General features: G+C 39.5%; 1 protein-coding gene across 1 annotated transcript in view; it reads left to right on the forward strand.

Moving 5' to 3' along the window:
- Positions 1-19,850, forward strand: part of qless (decaprenyl diphosphate synthase subunit 1 qless) — a 173,351-nt gene that overhangs the window by 97,206 nt on the left and 56,295 nt on the right. Inside the window, exons 2-3 of the mRNA XM_083110932.1 lie at positions 10,348-10,488; positions 11,329-11,468. Coding sequence (XP_082967058.1) covers positions 10,348-10,488; positions 11,329-11,468 — 281 coding nt within the window. The remainder of the gene's footprint in view (positions 1-10,347; positions 10,489-11,328; positions 11,469-19,850) is intronic.

Below are 19,850 nucleotides of genomic sequence, written 5' to 3' on the forward strand. Positions count from 1 at the left end.
GACTACATTTTTGGCAACGAACCTAGCTGTTTTTTTCGTAACCTTTCTCCTGAGAGCAATTGCATGATCGTGGGTGCGCATTTGCATACCTCCGATTGTTATCCTTGCAGAAGGTATTTTTCCCTCGGGTTGTCGAAGGTGCTTCCCCTCTGTCCCCGAAGGCCGCCTGGTGGTATCTGTCGCATTGAGAAATTGGCAGAGTGCAGCTCTCGCATTGTTGATGGGCGTTTGGAGGTTGCAGAGGCGATGGGAAAATCCCGTAAACAAAAGAACTTCCTCTACTCTAAATCTAGTTCAGCTCTTGTTGCGCAACATTTTGATGGGTGTGCACGGCAGTGGACATTTTCACCCCGTAAACGTTTCTCACAACGTGTGGGTTGCCCCCACGCCCCCCAAAAATGTAGAAAGGGTACTGCAAGGTTGTCTATCCGTCCTTGGAATTTGAATAACTTTTGAAATTCAACGGATAGTGCTGCAAAGCTCTATAAGGCTTGTGAATTTCTATGACTTATACCCTATCCCAGCTAACTGTAGAGCAGGGCCGCGCAGAGAAGGAGGAGGAAAATCGAGTGGTGAAAGCGCAGCGTTACCAACCGTAGGGTCCAGACCTTAATCCGTACGCTAAATACACAGGTTGTCAAAATTTGTTCTTGCAGTTTTATCCCTAATATTTCCCTAAGAAGTTCTAAAACCAATCGTACGGACCTGGAGATAAAAATACGGTCCGTTTGGCATGTGCGTTCGGTATTATCGTTTTCAAAAGTTTGCAACGCTTACAGTAAGAATTAGGAAATCGGCTAACTCCCGTCGCCCATTACACAATCCCGTTTCTCTCACTGTTCATCGGTGGAGCCGTCTCGCGTCACTACTTGCACAGGGACTTGTTCTCGTTCGCCTAGTCTACAGTTAGCTGGTACGGAGTTTAGTTTTGGATTTTGGAACCGAATCCGCCACTGGTAGGTACTGCTGCTACAATTACCTGCAAAGAAAGAGAAAAATAGATCGTGAAACACTAAACTGTGTTTGGTCTAACCTGTTACCGTTCCCGCGCTAGCGATTTCGCGACTGTTTCTGTGCCAATCGGAAACGAGGAAAATGTCCGCTGGACATAGAGGAGCGAATGAGAAGCAGCACTTACGCTTGCTCAGTTGCCACTTCCAGTTTAATTCCCACATTTTAATGCCTTATGAAAACTTGTTTTGCTCAGTTTTCGCGGTAGTATGCTGTGTGTATATTTGTGCATTATGGTCTGGCTTGTCCGTAGCGTGACTTGCCCACAACCTGGAGTTTGCAGTACATAGCGACAACGCTGCGTGGTTGCAACGTAAAAGGTCAACGTTCGGCGAGCGCGGGAACAGCAACAGCTTAGGCCAAAAGCTGTTTAACTGCGCCAAAATCGCCGTAGAGTTAGGCAACACACACAACAGCATTCAGGGAAACTAACATTTCAGGATATGGTAATTTCGTTTTTCGCTAAAATGTCTTTCCACTTAACCAGAAAATCACTCTTTTATGTACGGTCACCGGCAATAAAAATGGGACCACCTAGATCCTGAAATATTCGCTTCCTTGCAAGGCGTTATGTGTATTGCAATTGAAATCTACTCATCGCCGTAAATATCGGAAACACACATAAAGCCTTGCAAGGAAGCGAATATTTCAGGGTCTAGGTGATCCCACTTTTATTGCCGGTGTTTGTACATAAAGAAAACTATTTTCTTGTTAAGTGGAAAGACAGTTTATCCAATTTTGTCCTCCCTTAGTTATTCAAGAAGTGATTCATATATTATTGGAAGCCTCAGGGATGGAGTGGTCAGCATAACGCGCTTCGAAGCCAGACATCTCAGATTCGAACCTGCGTGACGCATTGTGTTTATAATTTCAGCATTCGCTCTCATTGTTGCGATTAACTCAAAGCGATAGAAAAGCGACGTAAAACAACCAAAATAGAAACAAGGACAGAAACGAACCAAGTGTCAAACGCAATATTTGAATATATTCTCGTGATTCATGGGAAAATATGCTACGTTTGTCTCACGATTGTCACGTGTTAATTGCCTACTTTTTACAACAGTTTATTCTTAAAAGAGGATACGTGATTTTTGTTCTAAATAGAATTGTTTCAGCTCGAAACGAATCCTTATTATTGAAAATGTCACTTTCCCTTCAAAACAGCTTGCAGATTAATGAAGAGTGTAGTTTATATTTGCATTGTCTACGTGAATCATATAAACTACAAACTGTAATAGTGTGAACTCGGCGTAGACAACGAATGTGGACGTAGAATTACCCCTCCCCCATCCCCGTTTGGGTGTGTCCTGTCGTATCCCACCGTGTTATTACTCTTGATTCTCACGGTTGCATCCATCTCTTTCTCGTCCTGTGCCTTGAATTCGCACATATAACACTTTTTTTCAATCATGCGTTTTACATACCTAGTCAGGACAATCGTCGTGACTTCACAAACCTTGCAACGTCTTCTCCTTCATTTTCAGTTGTAGTTGATTATATCTTACATTTATACTATTTATATTTTCGTTAGTTTGTTTCTAACTCTTGGTTTAATCGCTACCATAAAGATGAATTTGACGAAATTACGAAACGAAACCAGGATTCGAACATACAACCTCTAACCATTCCGCCACTGAAGCTGATACATCGATCCTTCTCATCAGTTTTGTCTTGAGAAAGTACCTTATGGGTTCTCGGTCCAAATTAATCTAAGCCTAGGTTATATTATAGAACTAATTATTTCATCAGAAGAAGTAGTTGTTAAATTACTATTTATTGGTTTAAGAGACCATTACTACATTTCAGTCATCTGATGAATCTTGTACACTTTTTGCTTTAATGAAGGATTTGTATGTGACAGCTTTAGTTACGATTGGTATAAATCTATGAGATTAGCTTCCAAAGAATATGCCTGTTGAGTTAATATTTACTCCTGCTTGATTTAGTCGTCTGGGAACAGTCTGGACTGGACCTAAGTTTAAAGTGAAGCCCGAACCCATGACCTATTGAATATGGTTGTAGTTATTAGTGGGATTCTATGTATTATCGTGTATGTATAAGGATGCCTATATTACATTAAATATTTTCATCTGGATCGATTGCTGGTATACTGTCGGCGGCGAACATGATACTAGGTAAATTGTTCTAGTGGATTTTCGTCTTTTTTCTTCCACGTTCTAAGAAACGGAATTATGTTGATGCTGTATGTTTCAATTCTTCAACCTCAATTTGCGGAAAACGCGGTAAATTGGCATGGTAGCGTACAGTTTACGTGTCATTTCTCTTCTGTCGGCGGTACAATACAACTTGTGGCCGTGCCCGAATCGAAAGGCTTCAGAGTAGTGCAGTTGCCACTTTTCCCGCCAGGTGTCATTTCGAACGTCACTCACCGCGCTCTTGGACGGAGGCGCACAATTCGGAAAGCAGGCGCCAACTAAACATCATAATGTTTTGTACCTATTTACGAATTAAATTAAAAATGTAACGTGTGATTTCTTCTGTACATTTTTTTCTAAATGCAGTGTCACCAATAAAAATGTCCAAGTAGCACTGAGTATTAGACTATTTATTCAATAAACGCCTCTAGAAAGTGAAAGTTGCAGTGTGGCTTCCAAAGATAACGCTACAGCATGCACTTGTCGCTACTTCCACCTCTACCCTCCAGCTCCACCTATGCTGTTCATTCGGGCTACAGGAGTACGGTGTTTTCGTGGATGGAACGGTTCTCTAGGCAGGTGGCAGCGGCTGCTGATTCGGATATGGCCTGTGATTGGTTCATTTTGACTGAAAATCTTAACTATGGTGCAGGGGCGACGCCAGAAATTTTCGACCGGATGGGCAGAAGCTCCACATTGATAGATTAGGGTGGGCAGTATAAATGTAAGACCATATATAGTATATATGTGTATGTAAGATGTATGTATCCCCCTTTCTCTTACACTCCCGATTTTTCTCTTACTTCTTTTCGCTTTCCTTTTCTTGTTTTCCTCTTTATCTTTTCTAATCTATTGTCGCATTTTTTTCCATTTCCTTTCGCTCTGTCTCTGATGGACACAATTATTTCAAAGACATGTTTACCCTTGTGCAGCCATACATTCTAGTCACATTCATTCATGCATGTTAATAGAGTAAAATAAATGTGAATTAGGTTTATTTAAGCTTGTGTTGCAAATACAAGACACATACTTGATTTTATGTATTCGGCGACAGTGATAGAAAGTGCGATGGTAGACAATCGTGAAGTTTCTCGTAATTTAAATGCATGTTCCTGAACATAGTATTTTCATGGTATGAGTTTTTGACTGAAAGAGTTTTCTTACTCTTTAGGGGTCACAATTTTAGCTTATAAGGTTTTTACAACTGAGAAATCTATATGAATGTTTGTAGTAGCGGCGAATGGGTGCCAACGTTTGAGGGGCAAGGACAATATACTTTTTGTTGGTAGAAAAGGCTTAGCATAATGAGGTCATAGTGCGGGGGCAAAAAAGTGGCAAAATGTGGCGGGGGAACTGCATCCCCCACTTCCCGACCCTCCTAATCGCCGCCACTGAATGTTTGGATTATAATGAACGTCTTATTAGGAATGATTTAAAACACACACGGGTAACCAATTGTTTGTTCATTGTCCATGAAGTATTCCTAGGCTAATGAAAGGCTATTTTGACAAAATATCACTCATAAGTAATAAACAAGTAAGATTGAAAAATCTGTTCAGAATTGAAGAGATTATTAGCTAAGTTGCTATTCGTTTTCTTAAGTTTCATGTTACTAATGCGGGAGAAGCAATACACGTATGGTTACATGAATATATTTTATGAGATAACAAAATGATTTAGGACACAAGGAATTCATCAAAGTTGATTACCGTACCAGTAATAATTCATCTATTTTCATAGATGACTTGGGTTGTATGGTGTAACCATTTCGAACACATTAGAATGTCAACCTTTATCCTGTGCAGCATACCCTGGAAACTTTATTCTTTCAGGGCAACGAGTCCCTAGCACCTGGAACCACTGTCAAAGTAATAATTTGTGAGGGTTTGTATTTTGAGCGTCAGCATGTGTTTGTTTTCGCCCCTTCGTTACTTTCATCTAATTACCATTGAACCTTATCGTCGTCATTATAAAAATTAGCAGAAAAATGACTTAAAATAAAACAAATCAACCCCAACTTACTCTTGCAAAAATGGAGTTTCATTAGTTCATACCTCTTAGAAAGTTGAGGTGGTAGTTTCAATCGCACAGCGTTTCATTAGTGGATCAAGGCAGCTAAGTCCATGAACAATGATGTTGTTTTTCGAAAGTCTCAAATATTTGTCTCAGTCAATCACCCTCTAAAAGTAGACGCATCTTCTGTGGTGATAAAATGATACGTTTGGTGCGAGATCTTTCTATATATTTTTTTCCCAATGGCATAACGCTGCCGCATTATAATGAAGAGGTCATGTGTTCGACTTCCCCCTCCTCTGGTGGAAGCATAATGCACACTGGTTCGGACTACTCGTTAAACTGTATGTTTAGTCCCGATTAGCCTATATGCGCCTAAAAGTGGGCTTAAAATCAAACTAACAAAATCGTCTTCTGGATATTTCTGACAAAACTTTTCCTTCTTTACTTCAGTTGCATCTAGAGATTCTGTTGACATTTTCGGCTGATTCAGGTGACAAAATATATGTGTGGAACGAGGATTTCTAAATAGAATAAGCCACTCATTAAGAAATGAATAATTCTGTAGCTTTTTCCATACTTAAAATTTATTCAGTTCGGTATTGTAGTGATTATTGTGATTCCTTCTTATTATTAGAACGAATATAAAGCTGATATTCCACATACCATATTGATATTTGAAGATGAAAGGTAGCTATATAAAAATTGTAATGAAATAAAAAGGGACACTTCTGGAATTTCAAGGCAGAGTTAATCAAAATTATACTATACTATCTAGCATACTTAAACCCGAAGGTTTATGGCTGCATCAACACAAGCTTTCCATTGTCCCTATCCTGGGCAAGATCAATCCAATCTTTTCCATTCTTACCGATTTCCTTTAGGTCCATCTCAAAATCATCCCTCCATCTTCGTCTTGGCCTTCCTACAGGTCTCTCACGATCAAGTTTCACAACGAGAATCCTGTAAACTATTCTTTCCTCTGCCATTCGTGTCGCATGGTCTTCCCATCTAAGTCTTCTTGATTAAATTATTGTAATAAAAATTAAAAAGTCGAATTAATGTTTGGTTTTGCCGGAGGAAGTAACGCTAAGATGATGTTTTATTTGTTTATTTGGAGATTATTTTAACCATACTCAGGCCGCGATTTATATACCAAAACCTCATTCCAATCCAGAGGCACAATCACGAATTTTTGCCTGGGGGGCGGAAGTACCAGGATAAACGTACCACTAATAATAATAATAATAATAATAATAGTCGTAGTAGTAGTAATAATGATAATAAAAATTTAATAATGATAATATTATTATAACATTATTATTATTGATTTGCTTTATTTTACTTCGCTTCTTGTGCCACTTTTGGTTAAGTTGCGAAGATGGGGATGAGTGATGATATGATGAAATTGATGAATGGACACTCACAAACATCCATGCATAAGCCGGGATTCGCACCCGGGACCAACATTATTATTAGTAGTAGTAATAGTAGTAGCAGCGGCAGTATCAAAGACGTTATTACCCTCGTAAACTATGCAAAAAGGGGGTAGACGTTGGTGCTAAAGCATTTGTGTTCGAACAAACAATTTGAATTATTTTTCCAACACTTTCAATTTCACATTAATAATGGAAAACAAGCACGCAAAATATTTTTGAAAGACAGAAAATGCTTGATAAATGAATTCCAAATATAATTGTTTTTTACATTAACATGTATAACTTTCATGCCCGATATATGTTTCACATATATGCAAGATGGAAATCTGGAATTCATTACAGAGAAGAATGATAAAATGCAAGCGAAGCGAGCAAGAAGATTTTTGGATACAATTTTTTTGCAGGCTATAATGAATATTGATTTAATAGGGTGGAAATAATTTCACGAGGCGCCAATGGATTCACTCTTTTACAACTTTTGTGCCTCGCCGATGGTGTAGTGGTAAGATCGTCGTCTTGTAATGAAGGGGTCCCGGGCTAGATAACCGGTGGAGGCACATGGTACAGTGGTTCGGATCCCACTTTAAACTGTAGGTCCAGTCCCGATTAGCCTTTCAGTTCTTAAAGTGGACTTAAAACAGAAAATCAATCTTACAACTTATTTTTATTTAGATCGTTCGGTGCCCAGGACCGACTCCATCCACCCCCTGGCTGTGGTTCTGAACTTGATAAGACTAAGAAAAGCAGGCATTGCGAGCGAAGCGATCAAGAAAATTTTACGAAAAGTATTTTTTATTTGCATAAAATTTGAAGTTGCGGGTGGTAATTGCCACTAATTTCTCGCTAAGTTACATGGTGTGGTTTGTTATTATATTTTTCCCAAAATCCGAAGTACCTAACTTTTTTTTTTCATTATGTGGTACTTTTCAAAGCAGTCTTTCCCAGTGAAGACCCGGAGCTGCTGTCCTCAAGTTCACCCTAAATTCTGATCTAATCTTGATCATACCCTGAATAATTTTGAGCCTCCTAAGCCTACTAGCTGCTTTTAATTATGGAAGTGTTCATTTTTGATCACAGTTTTTGTTTCAATAGCTCTAGTAATTACTTTCACTTTCTAATGACAAAATTGGCTTTTTATGGGTTGATAATATGTGAACATTTCTAGCATAGATACTATTCAGAAGTTAAAAATACATGTTATGTACACCAGAATACACTTATTTATTGAATCATTCATATATCCCCAAGTATATGTACATATTGAATTTGATTGGGTGGGCAATCGGGTGGGCACAGGAATTTTTGGGTGGGCGCTTGCCCACCCGTGCCCACCCCTGTCGCCGTCCCTGCTATGGTGAGTGGCATTTTGTTTTGCAGGCAGAGTTTCCTATCAACTCTGAAGTGACTCTCGATCTGGGAAATTTTGTAGGAAATGTCTGATCGCAATCAAACATGGGACGAGTGTGTTTTCTCATTGCTGTTGTTTACTTTCCTGCTTCTTGACTTAATTTACTTTCATCTTTCACACTCGAGAACTGCGTAGGCATCAACCGTGTTAATCTAACAAATCTGTTTTTCTCTTGTATTTGATCATGTGCTCTGAGTCCATACTGAGGAATAGCTTACTTTCCTTATTCTGTGGAAACTTTTTAGGAGAAAGGTTTTTGCTCCACAAGACTACTCTTGTGGTGTTTGCAGTGACGGCTCCCTCGAAATACCCTCGACCTAAAAATACTTGCCACTAGGAGGCAGAATCATGTGAAACAAAATAGTGGAATTTATGATGTTCCTAGTGATCAAGACCCTACCACGTTCACATGTTGCAGTTGTGGAAGCGATATCACTTGAAGGCCTGCGACAAACATGGCTGTTGCCTGCATCTCTGTTATCACCTCAATAATTCTGGCACAAGTGACGTATCGATAGGTCTTTAAAATGTAGTTAATTTATTTTGAAAGACCGATTTCAAGAATGGTAAGAAGGGGCTCTTTACATCTTCTACTACATGCTGCACGTATTCTCTATTTAGAACTTCTAGTAAAGGCTTTCCAAGGAAACTACACACTAGACTTTCAAGACATACTGTCGACCAATAAGCAGGGGGTCCTTCGGAACACTTTTTTTCGAAAACCATTTTAGGTATTTGAATCAGTTTTGTGGTAAATTGATTAGGAAGGATGAATCTTAACAGTAAATCTTGTAAATTTGTCGTCACTTCTATATTTTAAAACATATTAGCTCTCAAATATATCAATATTTGAATCGTCGTATAGAGCCTGATTCTAAGTTAATGGAAAAATTTAACCTCACAAGCCTTTCTTGCATCCTTCCTGAGTAAATTGTTTTTTTTATTTTATTCAAATTGAGTCGAAGAAAAGTATCGAGGCTTAGAATGCTATTCTAGTTCGCTGCACTTTTTCACTCTCTGCACTCGCGCGTCTAAACCGGGTTTGTTACAACCTGTCCCGCTTCCCGCGCTAGCTGATCGCTGGCTTTTCTAGCATAAACCACACAGTGTTGCTGCTGCAGACCGCGTGAACTCTGTGCTGGGGAAAGCCAAAGCCAGGCAGCAAATTAAAATACGCAACGTGGCAACAACGTCTACGTAAGCGCCTTTCTTCTGGCTTCCATTGGCTCCTCGCTGCCCAGCAGACGACTTTTTTCTCGTTTCTCATTGGCACCGAAACTGTCGAGCGATTGCTAGCGCGGGAAACGGGACAGGTTCTAACACACGTGGTATAGTTGGTTACACGGTGCAACACCGACTCGTCTACCTCGTTGATTTGGTATCTGCACCGTTTGCACTGTGTTCTAGAGCGGTGTGGTGTATGGTTACGTGCTGCGTGCTAACTAATCAAATGAACGTTTAAAGCAGCAGACAGGCATTTGTAGAATCTTCTGAACTTGAACAAAGCTATTCGTCTTATTGGTTGAACTAAGGCTAGGATTTTCATGACTTAGCATATATTTTTTTGCCAAGAATGGTGTGTTCCCCAAACATATAGAAATTCATATTATGAAGAAACAAATTAAGTTAAGGCGCTTTTTAAGGGAATATTTTGGCGCATTTGGCCATTTTTGCGTGATATAGCATATTTTGATGGATTTTCGGTCATATTCAGCATATTTTTGCATTTTCAATAAATATACAGTCATTTTCCAAGTGGATTCGTTTTTACTCCCATGTTTACTCGAGAGTTTTTTTTTTTTACTGTACCAAAATCTTTTTCATATTTTGGTGATTTTTACTTCATAGAAGTCCTAGCCCTAGTAATTTCCTTGCACCAGTCTGACACCGGGATACACCTGTACAGCAACTGGTGTCAAAAGTGCATTCAACTAGACGGAGATTCTGTCTATGGAACCTCTGGAGCAAGCGAACGAAAACAAGTCCTCTGCGCAATAGGACTCTAGAAGGCTCGATTAATGAACGCGTTAGAGGGGGAAGTGAATGCATGGAGGTGAAAACGCGGCTGAAGCTATCAGCCGTTTCTACCGACCGATCCCGAATGGACGCACATAGTGCTTCGGATCCCACTTTAAACTGTAGGTCCAAGCCCGATTACCCTTCCTGTGCATAATATACAAGATCTCAAACAAACCAGCTACAGGTCGTTAGCAGCAGCGCGCAATCTAGTGTTTAATTACAAGATATTTTGTGTTGCTTTATTTATTGCATTGTCTCTGTGCATACGTGTATACTAACGCTATTGTTTTGTTTTTCGCAGGTCGGGCCCAGCTTGAGCAGCAGTGCCCGATGCCTGAGCAGTATGCACACGCAACAGCCCGGATCGCTACCCGAGTATGTTGTGGATCCTTATCGATTGCTGGACGACGACCTCAAGGACATTTATCTAGATATTCGACAGGTAGGTGGCGTCGCCAGAAATTTTTATAGGGGGTCAGGCCATGATAAAACTTAAACAACAATAATTATTATTATCTTATTAGGATTGCTATTATACAATAATAACTATTATAAACTAAAAAATAAACCAATTTATTCCAAATTTGTTATTATTAATAGTAGTAGTCATTGCATGTTTACATTTCATTCAGTTAGTGTACTGAAATGCATAGTCACTTTATTTTGTTATTAACTTTTATACATCTCGTTCAAGAATATACTTTAAAAGTTAAGGGGACTTTTAGTTATATAGTTTATATCGTACGACATCTCGCATAAAACTTAATTTTTAGAATTTTGAAAACTGTGCAATCATTTTTTCTTTGCATTAAATGGTAGAATATGAAAATATAACCTAGTTTCTATATTTTACACTCAATTTTTCCATCTGACACAATTTTTACTTGTCCTCTATACATCCTAGCCATCGTATTTTTTGCGCCTTTTGTATGTTACCCAATTATAATCTTTAATGATTTCAGTGTATCTTCTTTAGTATATTCAAATTATTTGTCAAGAGTCGTTAAGTACTAATTATTCTGTCTCTCTGCATATACATATTTTAAGCTTAGGGTTGTGTTTTGTGGGATGAAAGTCAGCATAAACTTTGTTAATTGTTTAATCAATTGTTACTGATCATTAGGTGTAACTAACTTTACTGTTCATTCTTTAAACTACTCTTGAGAAAAGCACATGTAATGTGATGGAACGCTGAGCACCTAAAAGGTTAGCTACTTTAAGCAAGAATTCGTTTTTCTAGTTATCCAGAACTTAGACAACCTCTTTTCCTGCTTTCTTGCAGGAGATTTGCAGAAACACGACCCAACCCGAACTCGAGACAATCGCCAACTACTACTTCGACGGCCAGGGCAAGGCGTTGAGGCCGATGATCACCGTCCTCATGGCGAGGGCCATCAACCACCATCTGTACAAGGAGCAGGGGTGAGTGCTTTCCTCACGGCCAGGGTGAGGTTTCTGGTTTGTGTTGGTGGGAAAATATATAATTTTAGTATAATGGATGTATTACACGTGACAACTTACCCATGTGCTTCTTAACATTGGAAGCTGAAGGAGTCCTGTAGCATCCATCAACTTCTATATAATTTCATCCATCATTGTGCTAAGTCTTGTGTACACATTTGATTTCCATTTCGCATGTGCATAGTCTGGGATGTGGGTTTAGCCCTCGTACATACGCTGCTTCCATTTTTCTCCAGGGCCTCCCCAATGGCGCACTGGTATCGCTGTCGCCTTGTAATCAAGAGGTCCCTGGTTCGATCCCCAGTTGTCGCAATTTAAACATAATGTCGAACAAGGTTCTTAGTTCCAAGTACTGAAGCTGGATTTTAATGGTTTTATATATTTAAAGAAAACTAATTTTTATACATTATCAATTTTGTATTACACTTTACTCCGCAGGAATTATACATGTAAAGTTTATGTACGTATTTTTTCCAAATTTCCAAATGTAGTAAAATGTCGAGAACTAGAGACTCCTTGTAATCCATGTAATCCCTGGATCCCGCCACCTTTCCACCGAAATCCCGGAATTACAAGATTCATTTTCCCGGATATTAGAGACTATTTGCATTCCAAATATGTTTCCCGTCTATATTCAACCATGCTTAGAGTAAGCGACATATCTTTTCCTGATGTTATATTCTTTAGCATTATGCATCTTATCTTACTCTGTTCTCTCGGCAAAATTCGACTTGTTACTACCACTGTGGCCAATACAAGAAATATAGGAATAAAATCATCTCAGAAGAAAATTATGATAAACTATGAGCTCATCCTTTTTCCCGGTATCACGAGAGAAATGTAATACGATTATTTTCATTTGCCAATTTCTGTTTACTACAATTTGTTTTGTAAGGCATAATGATGTGTTTGTAATAACATTGGTTCATTAACCTGGTTTATTTTACTTCACTTTTCTGCCACTTTTGGCTTTGGTTGAGTGATGATGTGATGGAATTGATGAATGGACATTCACAAAGCACACCCATACGCGGATTGGGATTCGAACCCATTCAGTTCAGCGCATGTTGAATAGTGTGAAGACTGTTGACCCTCTACGGAACTTGCTTTCTTTTCTTTCTTTACATTATGTTTTATGGACGCCTATATATCCGTAATTAATTGGTTCTGTCGTTACATATCAACTCTTTTGCAGATACGTGGAATGATCGAAACGGAAGGAGGAGATAGGTGATATACGATTTGTCAACATGAAAGATGGTTTCAGTTTTGGCCCACTTTATGCACAGAAAGGCTAATTGGGCTGGATCTGCATTTTAAAGTGGAATCCGAACCACTTGTGCCTCAATCGGGTATCGAACCCGGGACCCCTTGATTAGAAGGCAACGACGTTACCACTACGCCATCGGGGATACCAACATGAAAAATAGGGATTCCTGAATTAGTCCAGAAATCCCGAGAATATTGAATCCATTCTGGATTTCATTCCTTATCAAGAAGATATACACGGAATAAGAAATCAGAATGTTACAACTCCGGCATGTAATTCTGCAGATATGTACCATTTGTAACCGCGTATAAACCAGTGCCGTGGTCATGACACTTGTTATGCATTGATGGAACGCAAATGGTGGGAAATAACGGCACGCGCTCCTCTTTTTCGCACGGCTTCGCGGAGGAGTGGGAACGCGGGGAGGCCTTGACCCAGACCGTGTTGCCCCCTGACCGAGATCCACATCGCAAGGGCCACGCCCCGCCTATATGCCGATGACACTGCGTTCTTCAGTTCCGTATATCAAACACTTCAAATATTTGTTGGGCGTGAGCGTCTCCGGCTTCGTTCTCCACTACATCTCTACTTTCTTTTCGGATGCGGGATTTCATATCTCCCCCCCCCCCCTCCCCGTTCTAACTCAAAGTCCAATCTAGCTCCAAGGTCTTTGCATTAGTAAGAAGACAGCCTTTTCGGGGCATCAGTATTCACGCTCTGTAGCGTTGGCAAGATTTCCTTCTCTAAAGTCTTTATTGGTCTCGTAGATAATCTGAGATAGATTACCAACAGGGTTCCGAGTGTTCTTTGTGAGTGTCCCTTAATCAATTTCATCTTGTCGTCGTGATTAGCCAAAAGTGGCAGAAAAGCGACGCTAAATAACTCGGATCATATTGGCCCTATCGTTCCAGTCATCTGCTCTCCTCCGACAAGCCGTGGAGATTTATATGCATGGTGTCACCCGATAGACCAGGAGGTATTTATAGATTTCACGCCGATCACAACACCATTGTATCACCTGATGGTATCTCTTGTATGGGAAGGATGGGTTCGGCCGCTGAGATTTATGGGGGAGTAGTCCCATAGCCACGGCGCAAGTGTCTCCCTCGGAAGAAGGCGAGAGATAGCATCTGGCGGCTTCCTTTGGAAGGGACTTTCGCCCGGTCGCCGAGTGCCATCCTCCTCCTTCAGGGATGCAGAGGAATTCTGTGGTCAGAGAACGTTCTCTTGTTTTCTCCTCAGGCATTGTTCCCCGCTTCGTTCCTCAAGAACAAAACCTTTTGTTTTTGTTTACCTACTTAGCTTGTTTATATTTTGAGCTTACTTAATCCAGACTTATTCGACTTGTTTCGGCAGATTTTTAGGAAGTATGTAAATGTTAGGATTGCAATAGCCAAGGAGAAATGAAGACATTATCAGAAGAACGGGACAAATAGAGTAACGGAACAAAAACATTTCCTCTCCTTTGGAAAAACCACTATGATATTCCAATTTCTGAAAAATATCATCTGCTTAGAATTCCTTCTACGTAGATCTAGAACGTTCACGTTAATCTTCGTGTGGCTTGCCTTCGGTGTTACCTATATATCTGTTCTTTAAAATAGGTTTACGTTCACAGCAAAAAACTGATTTCTTTGAATTATAGAAACACGTTTGGATATGCTTTTTAGTAACCGTGAACCAAAAATGTGACACCCTCTACTAAATATGGTTATTTTGATAAGCAGATATACACGATTACTGAAAGTTTGGTTCTGTTTCATCTTTCGCCTATGTAAGAAATATATAAATTAGGAACAAACTTTTTTTCTCTGCGTAGCCACGAAATTATTGCGAATATCTAGACAACAGCGAAAGCAAACCACACAAAGATGAAAGATGTAAGTGACTGCTCTGGAATTAATTCTAAGCCAATTTTTTTTTTTAGAATTTGAAATATCATAGCTGTTTTTCGAGAGGGAAGATATTTTCGAAAGCTGCTTTGCTCGCGTAGTCCAAAGGTCCAACCTGGCCTTAAATAATAAAAAAAGAAAATTTAAAAATAATAAAAATTCAAAATGGAAAGAAAAAATGAACTACTCTCACAAGTAATCAAATACCCCAAACTACAAATAAATTTTACCCCACCTCTTAAATATTTTTTACTGTTCATCCACTTTATTTCACCCATACATGCAACCATTTACAGTAATTTATATTACAGGATACTCTAAATTCCAATTATGAAGTTTTATCCGTTAAACGGAACACCAATTTCCAATTTTTCATTTTCTAATAACCATAAATAAACCTAAATAAACAATTTCTAGAACTGAAACAAAACTAACCAACATACTTTTTTCATAATATTTAATTCCAATTTGCAATTAGAGTTAAGATCAAAATAAGTTCAAAACTGAGTGTGTAACCGACCTGTTCTGGATCCCAGAATACGCCAGGGATAAAATTACGCTTTGTAACATTGTATTCACTTACATGTAAACACAAATAAAGTTTGTGAATAGATAAACGGGCGAACCGCAACTCAGAGAAAACTGACGCCCTGTTTTTTATTTAAAGGCAAAAAGTTCATATCCCTGAATGTATGCTGGCGGAGGAGGGACCGTCAGGGGGTCCCCCCCTTTTTTTAAAATCACATCATAATTTCCTTGTTCACGAGTTTAATGTTCAAAAATTCTAAGTTGGGGACTTTTCTAAACAAAGCCTTTCAAGACACATGAATTCAACGTGTTGTTCAAGATACATTTGATCGTGTACTGAGGGCTTTATACTAAGTCTCGTTCCGATTTTGCAGACGTCTGTCTTGATTCGGTATCATCCTAAAAAAAATTATTGACAGAGAGAAATTGCATTTGCCTATTGGACTGTTTGCCACGCACAAGCGTGTTCAACAACCTAAGACTGCATGCAATTAACCACATGTCACGATACAAGGTCCCGTATTCACAGGTGAAGGAATGCTGTATCTAAATTCCTTTGACGAACTGTGTTGGAAATTTGTATACTGTCAGTCCACACTTGCTCGGTGCCAAGGGTCAATGCATAGAACGGTGTATGAATCGTAAATCGTGGTAATATTCCCTGAGATCGGGGAAGAAATTCTCATCTCGTTTCGTGGAGCCTTGGATGGTTCTGACATTATTTGAGGAGCGGTCATCAGACAGAAATTGAATTCAGGCCCGCTCAATGCTAACCGTCACGTGCTTTGCAGTCTGGACATGATACTCTTGTGGATTTCAAGAGGGGATGTCATCTCAAGGCCAATCTTCAGGGCGAACTGAAATCTATCAGAAGCAGAATTGAACCCAGTAGGTGCGCGTATAGGTTTTTAAGGTACATCTGTTCGGAATTTCTTCTTAGAGCTTGCATGGGCTGGGTCGTGTTGAAACAATGGATGCAACTGCATTGCTCAAAAGTGTACTGAAAGCAAGAATACATTTATCTAGAACAGTGATTCCCAACCGGGGTGCGCGAGATATTTTAGGGATAAACGAAAAAAAAATATTATTAGGAAGTAGGCAAAAGAAATATTAAGTCGAATAAATTACTCTCATGCCCAAAAGATGGTGACCCTGATCGACGCACTCGTTCTGAACTGAACTGGTGCTGTATAATACCTTTGAAGATATTATAATACCTTTGTTCTGAACTGTATTTTATTCTATTGTTCCTTATATTATCTTTCAATAAATCAATAACATTAGTACTAAAGTAGGTATTCATTTGACAATAAATTGAACTTGTTCCTGATAACATATTCCACTTCCATTTAAGATTATTTTTTTTTAAAAAAAAATCTAACAAGGGTGCCCCAAGATTTTAATCTCATTCCCAAGGATGCCACAAACGTAAAAGTGTTAGGAATCCATGATCTAGAAGAGGAAGATCCAGATTCAGATGGCCGGTTGACAGAGTAGAAAAATCTGAAGATCAAGAATGAAGTTGAAAGTATGGAGTGAGACAGCAAAGTCGTTTTTGAATTTTTTTACTTTTAAAAAACCTCCATATTATTCCAAAATCAGAAAATTGGCATCTGCTTAGAATTCCTTCTAGAGCATTTTGTGATTCTTCGTGTGGTTTGCTTTCGTTGTTGTCTATATATTCACAATAATTGAATAGGCTTACGTAGCCTATTGAATAACTATTGAACTTTATCATAAACTAATAGTCTCATAATACTCTAAAGTTATTATTATTATATCATCTACTCGAACCACCAGATGAATGAATATTCAGCGCAACTGTATCATTATGTTATTTATATTTCGTACAGTTAGTGTACTGAGATGCATAGTTATTAAATTTTGTATTGACAAGCTTTCTGCTTTTTTCTAACTTGAAATGAACTATGTCAATTTCCATGCACGACGGTTTGACCCCCTCTCCCGACGCACATGCACTAGTACATCTTTTACACTATTAAAACACAATTCATAACATGCATTGAATTCAATACATACCCCAAAGCCAATGGCGCACCCCCCCAAATCATATCATGCGCTCTCCCTCCCAAAATCATATAATTCGCTCCCTCAAACCATATCGTAACCCCAACAAAGTATTTAATTACGACAGCGTGTCTACCGAAATTAACGTTTTTCTTAGCTTTACTGAGCATTGTACTTAATCTGACCCTCCTCCCTAAACAGGGGTGCCCATCACTCATGACCGCCCCTATAATCGTTTATCCCTCCAAAATAGTTTGGATGTATACATAATAATATATGTCTATTTGAATGAGAGATCCATATTTTTTAATTGTTCGATTTTCGAAAAAAATTAAAGCTAGCACACTGAAGAGTGGATATTGCCTCCGTCAAAAATATAATTCTCAATCTGCACACCAGAATTTCCACAACAGTCTAACACAATAGTAATACACAACAATTGGATGCCCTCCTCAATTTAATGCTCAATCTCCCTCTAACTAAAATATCCGCCATAATGTAAGACCTAGAGTTGGATACTGCCCCCCCAAGGTATAATTCAGAATCCCCCCACTCTTCGATAATACCCTTAAACACTGTCTTTTCTTCATCTAATGGATTAAATATGGTGCATTTAAGGTGTAAAATGTTTACATATATTCTGTAAAATATATATAAATGTTGAAATTTATATTATTTGAAGGTAAAAATCCCCCCAAAAAAATTTCGATGGCGCACCCTGCGCCATAATACCTCCTTGTGGGCACCCGTGCATTCAATTCAATTGAAGGGCGAGTTCACCCTGTGGCTGTTCTCCCATCTGCCCTGTTGCTTTCATTTCTTCAGAAATACCACTGGATTTCTGTCGTCAACGAGTACAGCAGTGGTGATGCTGATGGAGTGCTGAGATGAGTTACGACCCCCAGAGGAGTGACTGCTCCCCCGTCTGTCTCTAGTTCAGATTCCCTTTCTAAAAAATTTCTGACGTTTCTACTGAATAACAGTGAGCCGCCATATCAAAAACGTTTCTGCGTCACAGGTGACCTTTCACTATCTCTGACTTACAGGACAACATGTCGCTTGTCTTTCCAGTCAGGATCCTTTTATGAACCCAGAGAGCGGGAAGAAATGAAAGTCAAAATCTGAATCTTGTCCACAGAAGCGTCTGAGACAGAGTGTGGCCTTGCCGTAACACTACAACCTTTCCCCCTTTGAATCTCCGCCATGCATACAAATGCTTGGGCTTATTTCCCAGTAACCCAGCGTCTCATCAATAATTCGTTTAATTCGTCACTCACTCATTAAGTCTGGTGGATTGGGAAGAGGGTGGCAGCAGCGTCGTTATTGAAATAGGCAAAAGTAACAGGTCTTGTCATCGTGAATGATTTGTGTTTCATTAACCCATCGCCCCTTCCTCTCCCAAAAGGTGGTCCAAAGATCAAGCATCCTCTCGCTTTCGTCTGGAGAAAACCTGGCGAGAGCTAACGAGCCCAAAGGTCAGATGGCAACAATGCCAGTGCTAAAAGGATTGTCGTTGTTTTACAGAGAAAGTGTAGGAAAATCTTAGAAAGGTCAATAATTTTAGGGATCCTCACGATACCGTCATCTGTATAATCGGAACTTGATTGATTTATTGATTTTACTTAGCTTCTCTGCAACTTTTGGCTAATCGCCAAGATATGGGTAGGTGATGAATGATGATATTGATGAAGGGACACTCACAAAGAACACCCTGGCGTCGTAGCGCGTTGTGGTAACCACTAGCGTATAATTGAGACGATACCGTCGCTTACTGTTCAACGGTCTCGTCTCTTTCGGGACTTGAGTAAATTATTTGAAAATTTCGGTCAAATCAAGATTGCTTTGTTGTGCCACTGATTTAAGAATGCAGAATGCACGAGTGTGGCCAGCCATCGAGCCTACCAACCTTGTGGAGCGTGAGCGGGAAGGTTAGCGATAGGTGCTGGGTTGAGATGACGTCATCGGCTCGCTTGCTGGTTGGTTGCTACTGGAGTTATGACTCGCTCTCAAGCTGCAAATGCATAACAGCCAGAGATGCTGTGGAATCAATCTCACCCTTCCAAAGGATGATTCCCTATGTTAGCTTGTTTTGTATATTCTTATATGGATTTCGAGATTTGAGATGAGAAAGAAAGTGGCATTTGAAACTCGTGACGAAACTAAGAACGAGCTGTGCCGAGTCTTGTCTCGTCTCGGTACGTGCCGACCTCCGGGGCGAAATGGTTAGTATACACCACGCTACGACGCCTGGAGTCCCAGGTTCGAATTCAGGCTTGGGCATTGCTGTTCTTTGCGAGTGCTCCTTCATCAAATAATCTCTCTTCATCATCGTCGCGATTAGCCAAAAGTAGCAAAACTGGAAATAAAAATCAGATGACATTGTCTTGGTACGAGTGCTGATAAATATTTCAATGTCAAATTACGTCAATTGCTTAATGATATTCTTAAAGTCAACAGACGATGCCAGTGGTATATGACATCCTACCAGCGGTCATCTAACTCAATACTGATGGTCGCTGTTACCTTGCAATCAAGGGATCTAGGTTCGATCCCCGAGGCAGCCACATTGCACAGGCGTTAAGATCCCACGTTAAGGTATAGCTCCAATCCAGAATAGCCTATTTG

The sequence above is a fragment of the Lepisma saccharinum genome, chromosome 24 (assembly GCF_977018435.1).
Source record: "Lepisma saccharinum chromosome 24, izLepSacc3.1, whole genome shotgun sequence".
Taxonomy (NCBI): Eukaryota; Metazoa; Arthropoda; class Insecta; order Zygentoma; family Lepismatidae; genus Lepisma; species Lepisma saccharinum.